We start from the raw sequence: 21,173 nt of genomic DNA, 5'->3' as shown, positions 1-21,173 counted from the left end.
AAGATTTGTTTGTTACTACAAACTTAACTTGATTATTGCACTCCCTTTTTGAAGAATGGAACAAACTCTTAGAAATCATCAATATTATTTATAGTTGAAAAAATAGAAAGAAAGAATTTATAAACAAATTGATTAGGTCTGGAGTTGTCTCTCATACACATAAGGAACATGACCTATGATAATTCAGTCCGGAATGCGGTTCGATAAAATTGCTCCCTCTGTTTATTTCGCTCTCCTGTCAAAGCATGAAATTTCACTACCTCCAGTGGTAGACGCTAAAACCACAGGCACTTGTTTCTATCCATACGAAGGTCAACTATCCATATAAATAGAAGAAGGTGGCTAACGAAATTTTGTTTAGGTCACGACAATCTCCGCTTGGGACGCTTTTTCTACCCTTGCCACATGCCACAATCATGGGTTGAAAACAGGTGCGCAGGAGTAGATTGGTTTCTTCTGTTTATGCGGAGACATCCTAATCTTTCTATTATAACGCTGAGATTCCGATTTGAACTAAAGAAAGCAATAAATAAAGATATGTAGGAGAAATAATCTGTATGAATAAAATTATGCCACAATAGAAATTCGTTTTTTTTACAGAATTTGTCAAACGTATCCATAACAGAAGAGATGTGAATGCATCCTTCATAGCCTTGTAATACTGATGGTTATAATTTAAATAATTTCTGAGATGATATACTATAGCAGTGTCATTAATTGGTTTCCCTTTTCTCTGTGTTCAAAGAACTTGATCATCTGAATTCTTATTTTTTTTTTTAAATTGGAGCCCTGTTCAAAAACAGTTAAAATAACATATACTTAATTTTCGGAACCATAATTTTATTTTTAAATAAAACAGGTTGTACATTCTACATAAAATATGCCAGTTAACCGTAAATGTTAACAACCAAAAATGTCTTCAATATATTCATTTTTCAACGTACACAATATGTCAAAGGTTTAAGCCTCCAAAAACATTACCGTGTGACTTGAGTTTTTGATTTGTCAATATCAAGCAAACTCGTTATTTTCGTCGGAAAAATATAGGGAATCGCTGAACACTGGAGCGGGCTTTCCTTAGCTCAGTCACCCCTCCCCTAATGTAAAGTTCTGGATCCACCACTGAATATTGGTGTGTACAGTGCAAATGAAGTCTTCAAATGTATATATAAAAAAGATAATGAAAGTCGTTGCGCTGGTTATTTACATACGGGAGCGAAAGTTTAACTTCAAATTGTGAAAAATGCTGGGGGTAAGATTCATTAAAAAAAACATCGCTCTGACAAGAAAACCATACCCCTTTGAAGTTAAATGATTAACTTACTTTCTTGTTGATGGATTGTTTCCTGGCTTGCTTTGGTAAAGTATTGTTGCATGTTTCACACTGGAGTAAAATATGTAAGCAGAGGCAGATTAAGATAGGTTTTCAGGGGGGGGGGGGGCAGGTAAAAAATAATTTAAGGGAACTTTGATATTCTTGAATCTGTTTCTGAGTTGTGAATAACTAACATGCAACTAACAGTGGGACGGTTATTCAAGTAAAGAACTGTAATACAATCAAGTCTTTTAAGTGATAAACTATAATAAAATTGAGTCTAATGTAAAACTGGTAAATAAGTAGACTCTTAATGTCTTGCAAATTTTCGACTGTAGGTAAACTATTAAGAAAAGAAAAAGATATATATCATAAATTCAAATCGTATGAATAATACTGGCGAACAAAAAAAGATCTCATTATGCCGACAGACAATTGTAAGATGCTGTAAGATAGAATAAAAATGTATCGAAAGTATAACACAAAATATAAATTAATTAAATAACTAAGTGCAATCCCAATTTAAGATGGAAACACGCCAAAAGAAAAACAAAATCACAGCATGTTTAGGCTTAACAAGTTGGACAAAGGGCTACTTTATGATGCTTATGTTATCATAAAGTAGCCCTTTGTCCAACTTGTTAAGCCTGTGTACATATTTTACCATAGATATAATGACAGAAAAATAAAGAGGAAATCTTATAACCTCTGATAACACTGCTAAATTTGAGGCTTTCTTATTTACACCAAGAATATACTTTAAATATCTGAAATGTGATATTTCCAAATAATCATTTATGTAGATTAATTCAAATAGATAATAACTTTTTTTCTTGCATGCAGCAGAGTTAATTTTAAATGAACCCCAAATTTCACTACAATATAATAAAACTGGTTTTATTGTGTGATCATATAAATGAATTGCAGTATCAATACTTGGATTACAAGTTGACATGGATTTTTGTAATTTAAATTTTTCCTTTAAGGATTTTTTTTGAAAAGTCTTCTTTCCCATGTTGAAAAAGACCACCAAAAGTAAAGACTATCCCTAAATATTTACATTTATTAACACATTCTATAGTCTCTAAATAAAATGATTCCTTCAAAAAATGTCCAGGCTTGTTAAAAAATAAAACTTTTGTTTTGGACAAGTTTACATCTAGACGCCAGTCAATACAATAAGTATGCAATATATCAAGTCGGTTTTGAAGACCGTTTTTAGTGTTTGATAATATAATAATGTCATCAGCGTACATACGACAATCAATTCTACGCCCATTGATATCAACAGCATCTGGACTTGTCTCAAACTTTGGAGGCAGATCGTTAATAAAAAGCTTAAGTAAGTTTGGACTTAGAACATCCCCTTGTCTTACCTCAACAAGTGAACTGAAAGATGGTGTTAATACAGTGCCCACTTTCACAGACATTTACAATAATAAACAATTAATAAAAAAAAATGTACCCAAATAAAAAAAAAACGAACTAAAATTACATTCAAGACTGTTAGTTGATATTTTTTATATTCTCTTTTTGAATCCAAACTTTGACTAACAAATTAATTATGTTGCCTATTGATCAATTTTTTTTTAATTGGTATCATTATTCTTAACAACCCAATTACAAAACATCGGATAACTGCTATAATTTATGCCGTTTAAAACTGTTCTACCTTTTAACAGATTTCTTTCCTAGAATTGTTTCTGATATTTAAAACATAGAACAGTGCTAAAACTAAAAAGAACACTTAGTCTTTGACACACCATTCTATATTTAAAAGTTTCAGAATAGGAAGCGTGTCTTAAATGCATGTATTATCAACACCAACAAGTAACTCATATCCCTCTAAACATTAAATTTTTAAGAAAAAATATACTGTCAAGAGCTTAAAATGGAAAATATTCATCGACTGTTCCACTTTTAACTTCGTATGCCATTCTGATTTCGTCTTCATATTTCAGAAGCTCTCCCTGCAATTGAAAAAAACAACAATCAATTTAAACTGTATATGCTGCTAACTATTAATAAAAAAAATCACGGTGACGAGTACAAATATAATTTTACATACTAAACTTTGACAGATGCTTACTTGCAAAACTATTTCTTCATTTTTTTTTTATCTTTCAATACTTCAACTTGGACAATAATTTGCATGAACTTATGTTTATTAATAAATAAAACGCTACACACAAAGCTCTAACTAGTTTGTGTGCATCCCATGGCCAATTGTTTTAGCAAATAGCTATTTTGTTATTCATGTCTTAAGTACAGCTCTTTGTAAGAACCAGGCAGGGAGCCATATACATGTGATTTATGAGGGTTTGAGATTTTATCTATAAATGGCATAGAAGAAGGAGTAACTGAATACTGCTAAAAAAATAAATATGAGTGGGAAAATACGAGTGGTTGCCATGGTAACGGACACTCTATTTTTTGGTTGTGAAGCATAGAAAAAAAAATAAAAATCAGCTAAGCTTCACTACAATTCAGAGCCTGATTAGGAATAGAATCAAGCATTTTTCATTAATGTTCATATGTAACATCATTTTTAGTTAAGATTGCATGTAAACCAAATTTTAAAAATTTTGCCAAAAAATGCATATTTTCAACTTTTCTGAAATTTTCATGCATGATTTCATCATAAATTCCTCAAAAAAATGCCTGCATGTTTCCATAGCAACCGTTCAGCAAAATAAAAAAAAAAAGCTTGCAAACTTTATTTCAATCTTAGCTGTCTATTATATAAAAGATTAAAGCAGTTCTGAGGCAGACATGAATCACCCACTGCCTGGATCTTACAAATAGCTGTACTTAACATGTCACATTTTCTTCTTCAAATTGCAAAATCAAGTCCAAATAAGACTTGATATGGGCTTTGCTCATTGCTGTAGGCCGTACCGTCCACGGTGACCTATAGTTGGACATTTCTGTGTCATTTTGGTGTATTGTGACGACTGTCTCATTGGCAATCATACCACATCGTCATTTTTTTTTTATTGTTAACGAAATCGTGTACTGTATGTTTTTTGTTTTTACTGCTCGAGCATACTGCATCTTGCATACACTCTGTGCTCGTAATTTAAAGCATTGCTTGTATGGGGAACTATAACGTATCACGTGCCTATACTCCTATGTATACAAAGATTTTTGTTATTGATGTTTTGCTCTGTAACATATAGCGTCACACAAAATCACACGCAATAAACTAACAAAACCACCACTGATGCTGCGAACCAGCCAATCAGACAAGTACCTGTGAAATTACGGATTAAAAAATATAAACAAATTAATGTAACACATAACAACCTAACAATGAGGTAAATTGTGTTAAAACAGTATGGGGGTTTCTAATAAAACAGAACACGATGTTATTATTGTTACAGTTTACATTAAATCAAAACATTCTACCTATAATGTGGCAGATTGGGTATTACATTAACAAATTTGAAAGAAAGAAAAAAAAAACAGCAGTCATACATGATTTTGTTTTGCTTACAACAGGTCGGAAGTGAAACACTGACAGATTTACAAAACAACTATAGACGCTTTGAAAAAAGAATATATCATGTAATAGTATATAATAGTCAAAGTAAACGTCCAAGAAAACTTAAAATAGATTTTTTTACTTATTACTACTATCAAATATTATTTATAGTCATACTGATATCTAGTTGAGAGTTGATTTCTTTTAAAAGAAATCACATTCCTAGCTTCAGTCTATGGAAGAAGTGAATTGATAAAAACTTTTCTAATATCACATAAACGTTGTGCACGATGTTCCTACAACACGACGTTACAACACAACGACGCCAAAGAGAGTTTTCTAAAACTTTTGACGTTCATTTATTCAATTTGCAAGTTTCATTAGCTTTTTTTTTTATGCAGTTGGTTGATTTCAAATCTGTCTCTATTAATTGTGTGATGTCTATTTACCATGTTATATTGTCGTAAGTAATGAACTCGAAGGAAGGAAAAATGGGACAAAAGTATACGGTTTTCAATAGATAAATTATATCAAAACTTTAATCACAGGCTGCTAGAATTGCGTGGTGCATATCATCTGTCATTGTAAATTTTTCATATCTTGATTCAACCCTAATACAAATATATCCCACACTTTGCAAGTAAATAAAACCATATATACCCTTGATTAATTTGAATTGTATTTTATTAAAAATTTGCTTGACACGTAACTTGTCGAAATACAACCATTGAATAAAATTATTATAACCCGATCTTGAAAATTATTTTCCAATTAAGTCATTTGAAGTTGCTTGCTTTTAAAATGTACTAATCTTCTCCTGAATCGTCCGTATAATACGGGGTTCCATGAATTTAATGAATTTATTATGAAACTGTTTTTGTCGTTGTTTCCGATAAGTCTTTCAGTTACTTCCGTTTCATGCACAACATGCACCGTAAGGTATTTTTTTCGACAACCAGCTCTTTTTTTTTTAAATTTCACCACGCGATTCGTTTTAAGTATCAGGAATATAGAGGGAGGGTAGGAAGGGTCCTGATCCCGAAATCCCGGGCTTACAAACCCGAATTCCCGAGGTCCTATCCCTTCTCAATATACAATTGAACAAATTTTGCACATGTAACGTCGAAAAAAACCCGTTTGTTTGGATTTTTCGACGTTTGGACAAAATGGCTACCGTTTTGTTATGTTTCGTAGCATTTTATTCCTGTAAGACCCAAATATGCAGTTAATAAAAAAATAATCTAGACTTTATGTTCTTTTCGTGTATCTAACTTTTGTTTTGGTAAATTACAAATTACTTATTGAAATATCAGGTAAAAAACTCACATTAATTGCTTGGACAAATAAAATATCAACTTGGACAAAATGGCTACCGCTTGAAAAACGACTGTGTAGTGATGGGTTTATAGAATCTACAATTTTTGAACTCACGAACAAAGAGGCAAATGTTTGTTCTTTCGGTAGATGGTATAATTATCTCACAATTTTTAGAAATTTTGAGCTATGTCTACATCTAAAACTACCTTTCAGCCGTTAAGTCAACGAAAAACGTCATTGGACATTTTTCTTATTCCAGCTTAATATGCAACCACCGAGTCAAAGGAAATTCGACAAAAGAACGGCTTTAATTTAACCAAGATCTGACCCACTCCGTTGCTTCTGCCAAGTTTCGGGAAGATCAGAGAATAAGAAATATGATCACTATACATAAGAGATAAGACAGTTGTTCAAAAATGTAACGTTGGACATCCGTTTTTTTCACATAGCTTTGTTGTTTTAATCCTCAAATATACTAGATATTACTAAGCATATAACCAAGAGCCATAAAAACATAAAGTATAACATATACTGAATTAGTTTTTATAGTGGTTAGTGTTTGTTAACAGTTTATTTTGTTTTGCGGAGGAAATTTCGAAGATTTTGTTTTAAAACATAGAGGTTGTAGGAACAGCGTGCGTGACGTTATAGCGATATTATCAGATTATTACATGGCATTTTTCATATCGCATGCATTATCAGCCCTAGGTTCAATATCAGCCCAAGAGCCGCATGGTTCGAGGGCTGATATTGATCGAGAGCTGATAATACATGCGATATGAAAAATGACATGTTATGATCTTTTTATCATATGCTTCAACAACGGAGAAAAATGAATGATGCATATATTGATCCTTTTACATGGTTCTGTAATAGAAGTTCAAAGATTGAAAAGTTCACGGACGTCGGACCCCAAATTTAGTACATTCGATATGAAATTTTTCTATCATTTGCCTCAACAGAGGAGAAACATATTTTAATATGGACGAATCGACAAAAACAAACAAAAGTTAACAATACACATAATGAAGACTGTTTGGCAACTTTTTAAAGTAACTTTCTGAATTATGTTTGAAACTTTTAAACAATGCACTTATTTAATAATTTGTTTGTTTGTTTGTTTGTTTTTTTTATTATTATTATTTCACAAAATATACTTTCCAGTATCCAAATGACTGTTTTGTACACTACTTTGTAATGGTTTTCACTGAAAATGTAGCATTGATGTGTATTTTCCGGAATTTGCCGAGTATCACCGGAATGCCATGTAATAACGTTACGGAAAGGCATGCGATAACAATCGAAGCATGTGATAAACTTTTCATATCAGCCCGCTAAGGACCAATTCGAAAAATATGGAATTTACGTTAATTTTATGGTATTATCATACAGTAAAAATCATATGTTATTTACAAATGTAGTCTAAGTATATGATAAATTGTCTAATATCAATTGTAAATATGCAGACATTCCATGCGGAAAATGTTGTTTTCGGCAACAAAAATTAAGAAAATACTAATTTTAAAACTCATTGTTTAAATATTTTAAGTGCTGTGTTTTTCTTATATACATAAATATACAAATGCTATTAGTTCTACTATAAATGCGATACTTTTAAAATCTCATAGCGGTGTTTTTGTTATATCAATATTAGTACTTATTAGTAGTAATATTTGACTGCTGTACCCATATTTTGTCAATTTTACCTATTATGTCTGTTTTGTTCACGCATCGTTGTAAATATGACAGATTTTGACGAGACTGTCATACACGTGAGAGATGCGCTATAAAACCAGGTTCAATCCATCATTTTCAAAATTTGAAAATGCCAGTACCGATGGGATTTAATAAACAATGTCGTAATCAAACAGCTAAGTATCAAAATTATTGTTCACATATATAGCAAATTTTATAATTAACGCACCGAAATAATATATATCTGATGTGCTCGCAACGCACGCACGGAAGACATTCTTTATTGATAACAATGAAACTAACTTGTGACACAGATGAATCATACTGTCCTCGTTCAGATTGGTTCGAAAAAGTATGGCCTGTACTTTTGAATCTCCTTGTTTATACAATTTAGACCGTTGGTTTTCCTGTTTGAATAGTTTAATACTAGTAATTTTTGGTTCCTATATAGCGTGGTGTTTGCTGTGAGCCAAAGTTCTGTGTTTAAGGCCCTGCTATGATCTATAATGGTTTACTTGAAACAAATTATGAATTTGATGGAAAGTTGTCTCATTCGAACTCATGCACCATCTTCTTATATCTATACATCTTTAAAATTTCCCCTTATAAATACTCCCAAAACGTCATTTTGGTGCTGAATCTTTTGTAAAGTGCAATATGAACAAGAACACTTCTGAAGCTTTAACGGAAACGACAGTTATGATGTTAGTTACAAGAACGATTTTTATAGTATTCATTGAAGAAATGAATTGATAACAAATGATACGGATTTGTTTTTAGCACTAAAAAATGTTCGCGTATTTATACGATCGGTAACTAGTCAAAACGAAAGTCAAATCTCTGTGGCAACAATACTTCGGAATGCCCTCACGGTCATCGCGATGTAAAACAGCGTCCACGCGGCGAGCTGATTGTGTTCTTAGAGATATCGATTTACCAACGAGTAAAGTCTTTGATATCCAAAAAGAACTGTTTTCCTTTTCAATGTTTTTTTTCTATGTTAATAATAAATTTATACATGTTCTGTTTGACAAGATTTTTGATTTCCGATGTATGTTTTATATGAGAAAACTATAGCAGTTATATTAAAAAAGTATCGCATTCATAAATTTGATATTAACAACACATCGCTATGATATAAGACAACATCGCATTGATATAATAAAATGTAGCAGTATCTTTGACTTGTAGGTGATTTTGGCTTAGAAAACAATTGATTTCATCTCAATTGCATTCCACTGAATTTGCTACATGACATTTATTGAATGTGTACATCTACAAATGATAAATACTAAGTAGTGCATTTATGTTTCATTTATTCAACATTTCAATTGTAACGTTTAAATACACCTTGCTTGTTAAAACATAAAATAATTCATGGAAATTATACAGCAGATGTATGTCGTGTTAAATATCACCCTGTGATTACTTTATAACGAGAAATCTGCCTTTCTTCGTACAAATGCTAACATTCGTCTGAAATTTCCCACAATGCAACTCGTTGATATAAGACAATATCGCTCGTTGATATAAGAAAAGTTTATATAGACTCGCTTCTTCCATAGACTAAGCTTGTTTGTTTTCATGAACAGGAAGTTTCATAGAAACGGAAAAGGTACTAGCTATGTCAGCAACAAGTCCTATGTACAATGTTATAAAAGGGGATACTCCGAGATATCACAAGGTGAAAGACAAATGTCGACCAAAATTATTTGACAAAGTAGTTAAGGCAGTATTGTTGTATTGATGTGAAGTCTATATAATGGGTAACACTTTATTGTATTACGTTTTCATCTAAATTTGTATACTACTGCTTAACCTACATAAAACCAACATCCGACTTCATGATTATTTAAATCTTTGTCGCTACATACTGGATATTTGATTAAACACTATTAATTAGGCCACGCCAATTTGATAAATAGTTCTTCGGACATTTGCTCTAAAAAATATGGGGCGAGTGAGCGATTTTTTTTTTGTTTTTAAAAAAATCTTGAAAATGAGTTTTCGACTGGCGAGTGGTCTGCAAGAGGAGCGAGAGATATCTTTTTTTTTACTTGTTACATGCTAATTTTAGCAAACAGAATAAGAAGGAAAAACACTGATGTTTTGATGCATAAGGCATGTTATCCCATTTGAATACTTTATTCTGACTCTATTAAGCAAACAACTGAAAACTCTTTTACCTTGCAGAAGCAAATATTTGAAAAAAAACTCTTAAATGTGACTAAGAAATGGCAATACTAATGACCTTCACAAATGTAAAGAGCATGCAAAACACATGACAATTATTAAATTGATACTTTCAGTTTGTAACTTTTTGATGAATAGCCTTTTTTGACAATGTTTAAGGTTAAATTCCACTAAGGGCTGTTCCAAAAATAAATGTAATGGGGGAGGGGTGAGAGGGAAGGAAGGCGCTTTTTATTTGACCCCACCATGCATACATTTTAAATTGGATATTTCATTTAAATATTCAAGCAATCTTTCTTAAATACCATCCATCAAATTTTAATAAAAGTGCCTTCCTGCCTCCATACAAATAATTCTGGAACATGTGATTTTCTCGTGGTTGAAGCATTTTTGGTTGCCTATAATTGCTTGCATCTACTTCTTTTGAATTTTGGTGGATAGTTGTCTTATTGGCAATTAACCACATCTCCTTATTGTTATATTAAGAGCTGTGCTTGGAAACTAAAAGACAAACAGAAGGATATGTGTTCTCCTCAAAACTAGCTACTACTGTTCATTGTAAGATGCACTCTGGGAATAAATAAATTTCTAATATCGATTAGATTTTATTTTGTTAGTAGGATTTTGACATATTTCATAGTAGATTGCAGTCTTTTATATGGATGTGGTATACATACCACTAACTTCAAAGCTTTTTGCTAGCCAGGTCAATGAGGTCACACACCAGTTTCTCTGGGCCTATCAATGTCTCCTTGCCCTGTTCACATGATTTTGTAAGGTTTTTTAGGAAGTTCTATTGTTTTTTTCATTAACACATTTTTAAGGGGGACCTGTGGGTAAATCATTTAAATTATTGTTTGGATCGGAGGGTGTTCTATCTACATGTATGTCAAAATTCACAAATTTACAGTTAAACTATCCCAACACAGAAATATTTATGTCGGTGCCAACATTGATAGGTGTAGTCCAAAATTACTCTGAAGTCAAACGGTTGTTTTGCCAGACAAGCCCCAGACCCATGTGATGCCGACGGCTGTTGACAAATTTGTATGTGTTTGATATCGAAACAGTAACAGACTTTACCCTTTTGGCTTCATAAAAATCATGTAAATGATGACGAACAACGGATAGCCATTTGGTCAATGATTGCCTGTCCTCGGCATTGAGCCGAAACCACAACAACTGATGGCTTGACATTTTGATTCTTATATTTCCTTTCACTTTTTATTGATTAGTTTAAACATATTTATTTATAGTGGATTGGGAAACAAGTTTTGCAACTTATATTAATCCCTTTCCACTTTGCGGGTGCGAGTGCTGTCTTGTAGCGGCATTAGCCTACCCTTTTTCGAAATCTACAAGGGCGTCTTTAACGTGCAAGAGATATGGCTCTCTCCTAACACGGATCAGCCATTTATCGTCCCCTTCCGACGGACTATCATCGTTTCCTCAAGACCATACTCGCAAATGGTGTCAAAGGAGAGCCGAAAATTGAGTTCCTGAAATTTTCATCCCGAACGGGAATCAAACCAGGAAACTTTGTGTTAGTAGTCCATTGCATTAACCACTACACCACGGCACTCACAATTTTTATTGATTGATCACACGTGCGTTTGATTGCAGGGGAAAAACGCGTCAGTGACAAAAAAAAATGTCAAGGCAAGACTAATTTCGGAGCGGCATGTGGACTAAAAAAATACGGAAGTGGTAGTTTTTGTTGAAAAACTTGATTTCGAAAAAACAGGAGTGGGAAAATCCCAAGAACTGTAAATCAAATTGGTGTGGCCTTAGTGAGCAAATCTTATATCCAACGAAGAAAATAAACTTTTTGTTATTCTGTTAAAACTTGTCACCAATTATTACAACGGAGACATATCATAGTGTGATAATGTAAATTAAGAGCTTGCTTATGTCAACTATCACATATATATAATACTATTATTTGTAGTAACAACTGGATGTTTTATACCATTGACTTAAGATTCACTGACCATTTTAAACAGACATGGCATGGTACTCTACAAACTCTCTAAAGAATCCAAGTTATAGATTTTTCGAAACCTTTTAAATCTGCTCCGATATTCTTGATGACAAAACTATTGACTTGTCTTGTAGAATTATAACTTAAAACAAAAATCTTATTGAAATTTAAAGATGGTAAAATATTCACTGGGAAAACCGTAACTGTTCCTTTGGTTATTTCGATGATACTAGAAAAAAACTTGTTAATATTTTTAAATTCTCATAAATAGCCATACCCCGTTTTAACTATACATTTTATGCAGATTTATCTCCATAATTTCTGCATGCACACTATCTTCTTGCTAAACACTTTATGTCTCCATTTTACATTTGTATAAAAAATTGTATCGAATTTGTGGAAACAAACATATATATTCACACTTATAATAGGTAGAGTTATGATTGAATATCGTTAGATGTTTTTTGATTAATTCATAATTTTAAAATTCTTATGATTTAAAAAAAACTTTCTTTTTTTTAAGAATAGGTATAACGGTCGGACAATTACAAATGATATCATAAACATTTATAGATCAATAATAGCGAAATACTAGGAATTAAGATATTTTAAAAACTTACATCTCTAGCTGAAATTCGTCGTCCATTTTTTTTTTTACTTTTCAGATCACTAATTTTATTCAAGGTTTGTTGCAAAGATTCCTGAGATCTTTCTAAATATTCTTCCACTTTGTCTTGTACTTGTGGTTCAACAGCCAATACTAACTCTGTTTCATAACGGGCAGGTTGTACATTGTAGGCAATTGGTCCTGCTATACTAAATCCCAAATAAAAATGAACGTCTTCTTCAGAAAGAAACTCTTTTTTGCCGCTTCTGATCTTTCTGATTTCGATGTAACGATCATCGAAAGGAGATGTTTTATCATTGATCATACGAATATGGCATTTTCCTTTACATATTTTCAACTGACCTTTTAACCGTTGTAAATTGTTTTTTAAGGTTTGGTTTGCCCAAATTGTATTATCGAATTCGGTTTCGGGTTGCTCACGAAAGAAAATATCGAATCTATGACAAATAGAGTTAAATCCACGACCTTTTGATAGAAAAAATTGGGTGGTAGCCTGAGTTATATTTTTCTCTTCTTTCATTACTGGATAATTCGCTACACGGGATCTTCCATGCTTTGTTTCCCGATCAAGATGAAGATATTTCAAACTGTCATAGAAAAGGTCGTCGTCGTAAACTACATCTATGCTATTTGATGGCCACAAAAGTATGCAAATGAAAAAATGTGCAATGTCTTCATATCCTCGTTTCATTTTTATGATTTGCTTACAGTACTCAAGTATGTTATCTGCAGAATCTCTATTTCTTCCTCCTAACAGACCAAGAACAATATTAACTGATACTAAATTTGCTAAATCTTTTGATTGGCGGTCTGTAATTTTTATTAAATGATCTTTTATTTCAATACATCGTTGTACTGCATCGGCTGCAGAAAACTGATATGAGCGTTTTCGTATTTGGCGTAAAATATTACAAATATTCATATACGTAGTACCACCAAGTTGCAGCAAACGTCGTCTGTGCCAATTGTTCATTACTTCCGGCATCTGTGATTTAGGACATTCCTCTGGAGTAGCTCCAAAGAAGGATCGAAAGTCATTGAACAGATCTGGATATTTGAATTGAAGATTTCTGTACAGACGGTGCTCACGCGACTTTTTATTGGTCGATACAGTACTATCATGTGCGTAAAATGTCGTGTTAAAACATAGGCATTCCTCAAATTTGGCAAATGCTCTTTCTCCATGATTTATTAACGCTAAAAATTTTGGTCTAAATTTTTCCCATACATCATTGATTTCCTCGGGGGAGAATTCTGAACATGTCAAATATTTTTTTATATCGACATAATTTGAAAATCTTACATGGTTGCTTATAAATTTTGCACATGTTATAATAGTTTTAATAACACCTTGAATTGGATACAATAAATGACCTTCAGTGCCAACTTTGAGACGACTTGCTTCAAGGAAATGATCTAGAGCGTCTAATATTAGCGAAATGTACTGCACTGCCTCCTGAGGATTGATTTTATCTAACGCTTTGGTATCATGCTTAAACTTGTCTTCTAAGACGGTTGCAAGCGTGTAATGACTAAAGCTACATGCTGTTATATTATTTACGGACATCTCTATGGCCTGCCTTGCCCATATTTCAGCGTTATCAAAATCCTTATACTTCACACACAATCTAGCAAGCGCCTGCGCTATATAACTGTCTTTAAACTTGTCTAGACCCCTTTTTAATACATCAACAGCAACGGTCCATGATTCTTTTTTACATATTTCTTCAATTAGAGGAGAAAATAGTGTTGTTCTACTGTCGTTATATTCTTCTTTAAGCCGTCTCTTTAGCATTTCTTTTGTGAAATCGATAATCATTCCCCTCGCATGTGTTTGACTCTGGATTATTGAACTGTCTAAGAACCTCAATGTCAGTGCACCTAAGGAAAGGCTTTTGTTTTCCAAAATTTCGCTTAGTACAGCCTCTGCTAAAGCGGGATGAGCCATTCGTATTTGCATTCCACTCGCAGTCTCTTTTGGTTCTATGATAAGAAATATTTTCAACACATCTGACATAGTTTGTTCCCAATACATCGTCTTAGTGGTCCGCAGGCCCATAATGTCATCACAACATTCTAGAGGTATGAAAGCACTGGGGCCTCTTTTAGAAGTTGGGACGTATGATGATAATAATGATGTATATTCAAGCAACTCAAACTCGTTTGATCTAAAATCAAGCTGTGTCAGAAAACGCTTTATCGTGTTTTTAATATAATCTTGGTTGAATCCTTCTCTTAAAATCATAAAGGATATTAAATATTCTGGTTTATACTCCGACTCAGTACTTTCCATTTTTTCATACTTTTCATGCATCCAATCAACTTCTTCACTCGTCAGTTGCTGCTTCAAGTGTTCAATAACATCCCCAGTATTACTATATGTGGGACTATTTAAAGATGAAAGTTCTGTTATTTGTTCCTCTCTCTGGCATAAGAGAAAACAACATACCAAACCTTCTTTGACAAAATTTGATCTGTATTCAATATAAATTTGGCGCATTAAGTCCTCAAATGAAAATTCAGAACACTGCAAATCGTCTATCAAGAGTAAAAGAGGCTTCGAATAATAATTTTCTTTATATTGCCAAAAAGATAGAATATTTTTGGCTGTTCTTTCTGTAATTTTCTTAACTATAGCACATCTGTAAAGTGCACGAAATTCCCACAAAACATGTCGCGCTAATGTACTACCACCAGCCCCTGGTTCGTGTTGAATAACAATCGTTGAAATAATTTTATTCTGTCTATTTTGTCTGTAACTTGTTGGTGTTGTTCGAAGAATATCTGCAATTGTCCGTTTTAATCGTTCAAAACAATGTCGTTTTAACACTTGATCCTGAAAGTGAAAATTGAACCAATCAACTTTATTACCCTTGTAAAATTGAATCTCTTTTTCTAAAGCGAATTTTGAGCGTTCCTGCCTAGTTTTAAACTTTTTGTTTTCGCACTGTTTGGAGCTTAAAATGTGTATCTCACTCAATGTTTCAACAAATTTTTCATCAGCAGACACGCTTACTCCACTCGACGTCATAATATGTATTGTACTTTCTTCTTCACAACCGGCTATTTCAAGAAAAGTAGAGTTCACATGTTCCCATGTCAGACCTTTTCCATAAACGCTGTATTTTCTGATGTTGTCTTCCATTTCCTTGAACTCTTGAATAAACCTTTCTAATATGTCATCAAGCGTTACAACTATTATTTGGTTCCATCCAAATCGTACAACAATTTCACGAAAAGTTTCAGTCAATCCATCGAAATCGGTGGAAAGCAGTAACATAATGACAACTGCTCTACCAGGCGGGATTATTTCTTTCTGACTGAAAAATATTACAGCGTCTCTTATTCCTGCAGAATAAACATTTGTCCAGTCAGTACCATTTAAATGAAACTTTGGTGGTCGGAGATCAGATCTTCCATTACTGAAAATCCAAACAGTCTTCATTTCATGTGGCATTCCAAGTTTAGTTGCTAGTTCATATTTTCGTCCAGAGAATTCCTTGAAAATTTCTTCGTCTAATAAAATCGACTTCTCTTCATTTCGCAAACAAGAGCATAAACCATCTTTGTTGGAACAATCATCAAAGTCAAATACAGCATGAAAAGTAAAATGTTTGATAAATTTAAACGAACGAATCCATTGGATGTTATGCCTCTGTTTATCGGTTGGTTTATTAAGTATAAGAATTGGCCATACAGATTGGTCAAATTTATCAGAACCATTACACAACCGTTTTCTAAGTTTGTCCATCGGTAATTCAGATTGTTCGTATAAATCTGTATTTAGATTTTGTTTTTCGTCTTCTTCCCTCTTTCGAATGATGTCTTTAAGTTCCGTTCGTACAAACAAATCTAGTTCTTGTTTAACTTTTTGCACTGTACCAGTATCTTCTCGAACAAAACAAGTGAACTCTTTCTCTATCTTTTTTATATTACCAAGATTAGGCAGTTTGCTTCTATTTACTTTAAAGCACTCGTCTTTACAAAAATATGACGATGGTTCAATATCAATTTCAACAACAAATTTTTTACAAGACGGCAGGTCTGCAATAACTTCAACAAAAACAGGATTTCCTATACATTTAAGCACTACCCTTTGGTGATGACTTTCAAAGCAATGCTTGATTCCAAGTCGTAACGACTCTGTTAGTTCCATTCGAACGTCACGTTCAAACCCTGTAATAGGAAATCCAACTACTTCTCCGTGTAAATATTGTTTGCTTTGAGTATCACCTATGCCAAACATAATAGTTCCGTTTTTTCGAGCATTCAAACAACCACATGCAAAACGTATTGTTTCATTGTTAATGAACCTAGACAAACACACTAATCCTTTGCTCAATACACTATCAGTTACGAACTTAAATTCAAAGCATCTGTAGGACACTGCACCGTCGTGTTCAACCGTAGACATAACCCATCGTTCATGATATTGCACAGCCGTATCATCTGCTTTAAACTCACGACATCTTTGAATGTTTAGCTCTAGATTCTCATGACTGGATTGGTTTAGAATCATGCTATCTTTGATTTCTTCTTTGCTTTCCAAACGTTCGATTTTTTTATATTTATTCACCATTCCGACACCACCACATGAAGCTATATGTATTTGTTTTAGTCTAAATCCATATGCATAATCGGAGGGATTAAATAACCAATATTTTTGACTTGAATCAAAACCAAATGTGTAAATGGTTTTATGTTTAACATTGTCTGGGTTGACCAAATTAGTACAGTAGCCTTCAGTGGTAGGAGTAAGTAAGTTTTTGTCAATCAACATAAATATGTTTCTATATTTAAGCATTTCATCGACATCTTTTTCCATCATAAAACGCATCTTCAATGGAGCTTTTGGCAATGCTATTGGTTTTCCCTTGTAAAGCAAACAGTCATCTTTTTGTTTGTTTGTTTCAAACATAGATTTGTCAGCATCGGATAGGTATTGATACCAACTTGCCATATTTTTTCCTATTTTGTCCCAAATTGTTTTTCTTGATCCATCACAGGTAAAATCATTTACTGCCGATAGAACAATAAATAATAGTCTTTTTTCAAGGTCATTTGGTTTTGTCCAGTTGCAGTGAATAATATTAAGCTTACAATTAACATCTTTGTTGTGATTTTCAACAACTGGGTATAAGCGTAAAGATTTCGTAAAGAAAGATTGCCATTGCTCGTCGAAACCACTAGGTGAATTGTTTTTATTTTGATCTTTTACATCTTTCGGGGCATCTAATCTTGAATTGAATTGATAAAGGGTATCATTGTCCTCGCATTGAACTATTTTGTCTGAATATTGCATATCACGTGGTAAACCGTTGATATCGATTTGATTCGTATCTTGTTCTAATTTAAGTGAGTTCTCCAGGTATGGTGATGAAAGGATACGAACATTTCTTGATAATTGGAGAGGACTTGACCCTGAGATACGAACCAATTCGTTTTGTACCCTTTCATTTTCTTCTAACTCTACTGTGGCAGACTCTGGAAATGATATTTTAGACTCGTGAAGCGGTTCCGTGTGTAAACCTAAGTCCATCTGATTTAAAGTGTCACATTTTCCACTGTTAGTTGATTTGTTCTGATCTAAAGGCTGATTGCTAAGTATTATATTTGATACACATGTATTTGATTCCTGAACGGATAATTTTTCCTCTTGTAAAGAATTAAAACTTAATGTATTATTTATAGAAGCTTTATCGATATAATTTGGAAAATTGGCTTTTGTTTCTTGTACTTCAGAATCGAGTTCGCGTAGAGGTTTCGATGTGCATGGAATACAGTCAGAATGAACGAGGTTTTCTGAAACTAAAGATTGATGTAGAAATTCTGCAACATCTTTTCTTGGTGACGTGATTCTTTTGTCAGTCGATACTGGTGATATTTCAGAATCACTTTGAACATGAGCAAACCTTTCTTCAACAAGTTTATCCCTTCGTGCAAATACTTTTCTGTATATAATGCCAAATGCGTGTCTCTCGTGTATGTCGTTTTGCATTTCTGTAGAGTTAGAATAGGAGGCAAATACGATGCCATCAATGCATTTTTCGGTAATAAGTCGGCAAATATTATCAATATCCTCATTGCATGTATTTACTGTTTCTCGTATAAATCCTCCAACAGTTTCAGTAGTCCAATCTTGAAATATTGACTTGTGGTTTATTTCAGAATAATTGCGGAGGAGTAAAATTTTTCTTGCAAGCCCAATGGGTATTTGAAGGTCTGATTCTAATTCACGGTATCCTGTATCTCTATACAAGAAAAGTGCTTCGCCATCAAAATATTTAAACATGGGAAATTTGTCAAAATCGTTGTTTGTCATTCCTACAACATTTTTAAGCCATTCTGCCATGTTATCAACTGAAGAATCTTTTGATATTGCCATAACTTCACCTGTAAAGAAAATAGTTAGACAAAGTCAATGTATGATTATAAGCAAAATAAGCTGTACGGTGTGAACAAATGCTCCGTGTTGAAGACCGTACTTTGATATAAATAGTTTACTTAAACAAATTGTGACTTGGATTGAGTATTGTCTCATTGGCACGCATACCACATCTTCTTATATATATATTCACATATAATTTAGACTTTGGATCAAGTCTTCCCGGACTTCTCTTGAACTGAATTTTATTTGAACTGTTCTATAAAATCGTAAACAAATGTTATTTGGAGAATTAACATTATTTTTTTGTAAATGACAAATAAATTTGTCATTTTTATTTTAAGCATCTTATTTAAGACTCGGAACGATTTAAAAATTTACAATTTTGCATCATCAACTGTCTACCATTGATAATGAATGTTGGCTTACAGACAAACTGTGATAAGTATTTCAAAAGTACTTTGCACATAACCATGTAAATAAACTCGGATGTCATATATGATTTACTATAACCAATATTATTTATTACTCTGATAATGGTATGCAGAAATTAAGTTAAGGAATTATAAAACATGCACAGTTCTGATGTTTTGCAAACGCCCATCATTTAGTAGTAACAGTGAAGATCAACTCACAGTAAGCGAAAATAGTATGTTAGGATTGAGTGTTAATATATGTACTACTGTACGTTTCTTTCGTTTCGCACTTTACAGCTACCCCTCTTTGATATTTGAAAAAGTTTAATAAAAAATTCCCCAAAAAATTAATTTGAAAACTTTTAAACATTTTGAATTCATAAGTGTTACACGGATGTTAATTGCTTTATTATGCGTTTTATGTAAAACCAAAAACTTCACAATTGTCTCATATTATATTAAAGAAATGATTGTAATATTTTTTTTCTGTCTATGAAGAAATAACTTAAAAAGTGTGGTGCACACAGAATAGCCCGCGTAGTGGGTTATTCTATAGAGTGCATCGCATTTTTTTAATGTTATTTCAACAGTCAAGAAAAAATATTACAGTAATTCCTTGTAATTTAATTCTTTATTCCATTTAAAACCGGAGTAAATCATGAAAAAACGTTGATGAAGTAACGGTCATATGACACAATTATGTCTGTGAGCTGATAAATAAAACAACGTCAGCCAATCAGAAGATGCGTTACATCTAAAATTAAATTATATTCATATAATAAAAGACACGTTTTAAACTCATGGCATGCCTTATACGATCCTATTTAATAAAGAGTTTCTCCCGTCACAATTAACGGTACGACCACCCTAAACATGTTGATTGTTTTTTTACGACCATCGTGCTCGAATTTTTGAATGTCTTATGTACAAAAATTGGAAAGATATTATGTTGTTATTTTTATCAATATCAACGCAATGACAAGCGGTTTGGCTCAAATAAAACTTTTACTGCACGGAAATCGACAAAGAAAAACTAACCTCCAGAGTTAACCCCCATTTTCTACTAACCATAACTTTACGTTTAGACCATTCGCTTACCACCAGTAAAGTTTGGATGTACCTGTAGAAAATTTGTTCAAAACTAAATAGCACATCCTGATATTTTACGGTGATGTTGCCGAGTCCGGATATTGTGATACGATCTGGGTAAACTTATTTATCTTTTAAACGAACTTATTATACAAGCTTTGGTCTCCAACTCAGCATTGGAATTAATCAATGAAAATTTCAATGATAAGAAATTCAACAAAGTTCCGAAGCGGCTTACCTGGAAATTTAAACATTATAAGATGTAGTCACTCAGAAGAAAACAGAACTTTAGAAAACATATGGGATAAAAACTTCAACTGGGATGAATTACTACCTGATCACATAATGGTTGAATATCAGAAAGGATATACAGGAAGCCACAACGACAGTTGTACCCCGACATTACTTTGATGAAAGTTCAGACACAAACAACGACAACATTATACATGTATTCACGAACTCTAGTACGAAAGCCTACGGCCCATGCGCGTATATTGTTGCAAACGGAAAAAAGTTTCTTAATAATGGCAAAGAACAGAGTTGCACCTCTGAAACAACTGACAATACCCATATTAGAGTTGATGGCTGCCGTAATTGGGCGCAGACTTTAAGAACACATTAGGAATACTTTGCAGATAATCCGTGCAGTTTTATGGAGATGGTTTTGACC

The 21,173-nt window shown here is 32.9% G+C and overlaps 1 protein-coding gene across 1 annotated transcript; it reads right to left on the bottom strand.

Annotated features, from left to right (window-relative positions):
• Positions 1-880: 880 nt before the first annotated feature.
• Positions 881-20,471, bottom strand: LOC134696976 (sterile alpha motif domain-containing protein 9-like). The gene is made up of 3 exons (XM_063558943.1): positions 20,453-20,471; positions 12,606-19,006; positions 881-3,285 (listed from the first exon to the last, which is right to left on the bottom strand). Exons 1-3 carry the CDS (start codon positions 20,469-20,471, stop codon positions 3,202-3,204), a joined length of 6,504 nt encoding a protein of 2,167 aa, XP_063415013.1. The 3' UTR covers positions 881-3,201.
• Between the last annotated feature and the right edge of the window lie 702 nt (positions 20,472-21,173).

This window comes from Mytilus trossulus, chromosome 14 (assembly GCF_036588685.1).
Source record: "Mytilus trossulus isolate FHL-02 chromosome 14, PNRI_Mtr1.1.1.hap1, whole genome shotgun sequence".
In the NCBI taxonomy this organism is placed as follows: domain Eukaryota; kingdom Metazoa; phylum Mollusca; class Bivalvia; order Mytilida; family Mytilidae; genus Mytilus; species Mytilus trossulus.
The sequence above is the reverse complement of the archived record's forward strand: the minus strand, read 5'-3'. Positions and strand labels throughout refer to the sequence as shown.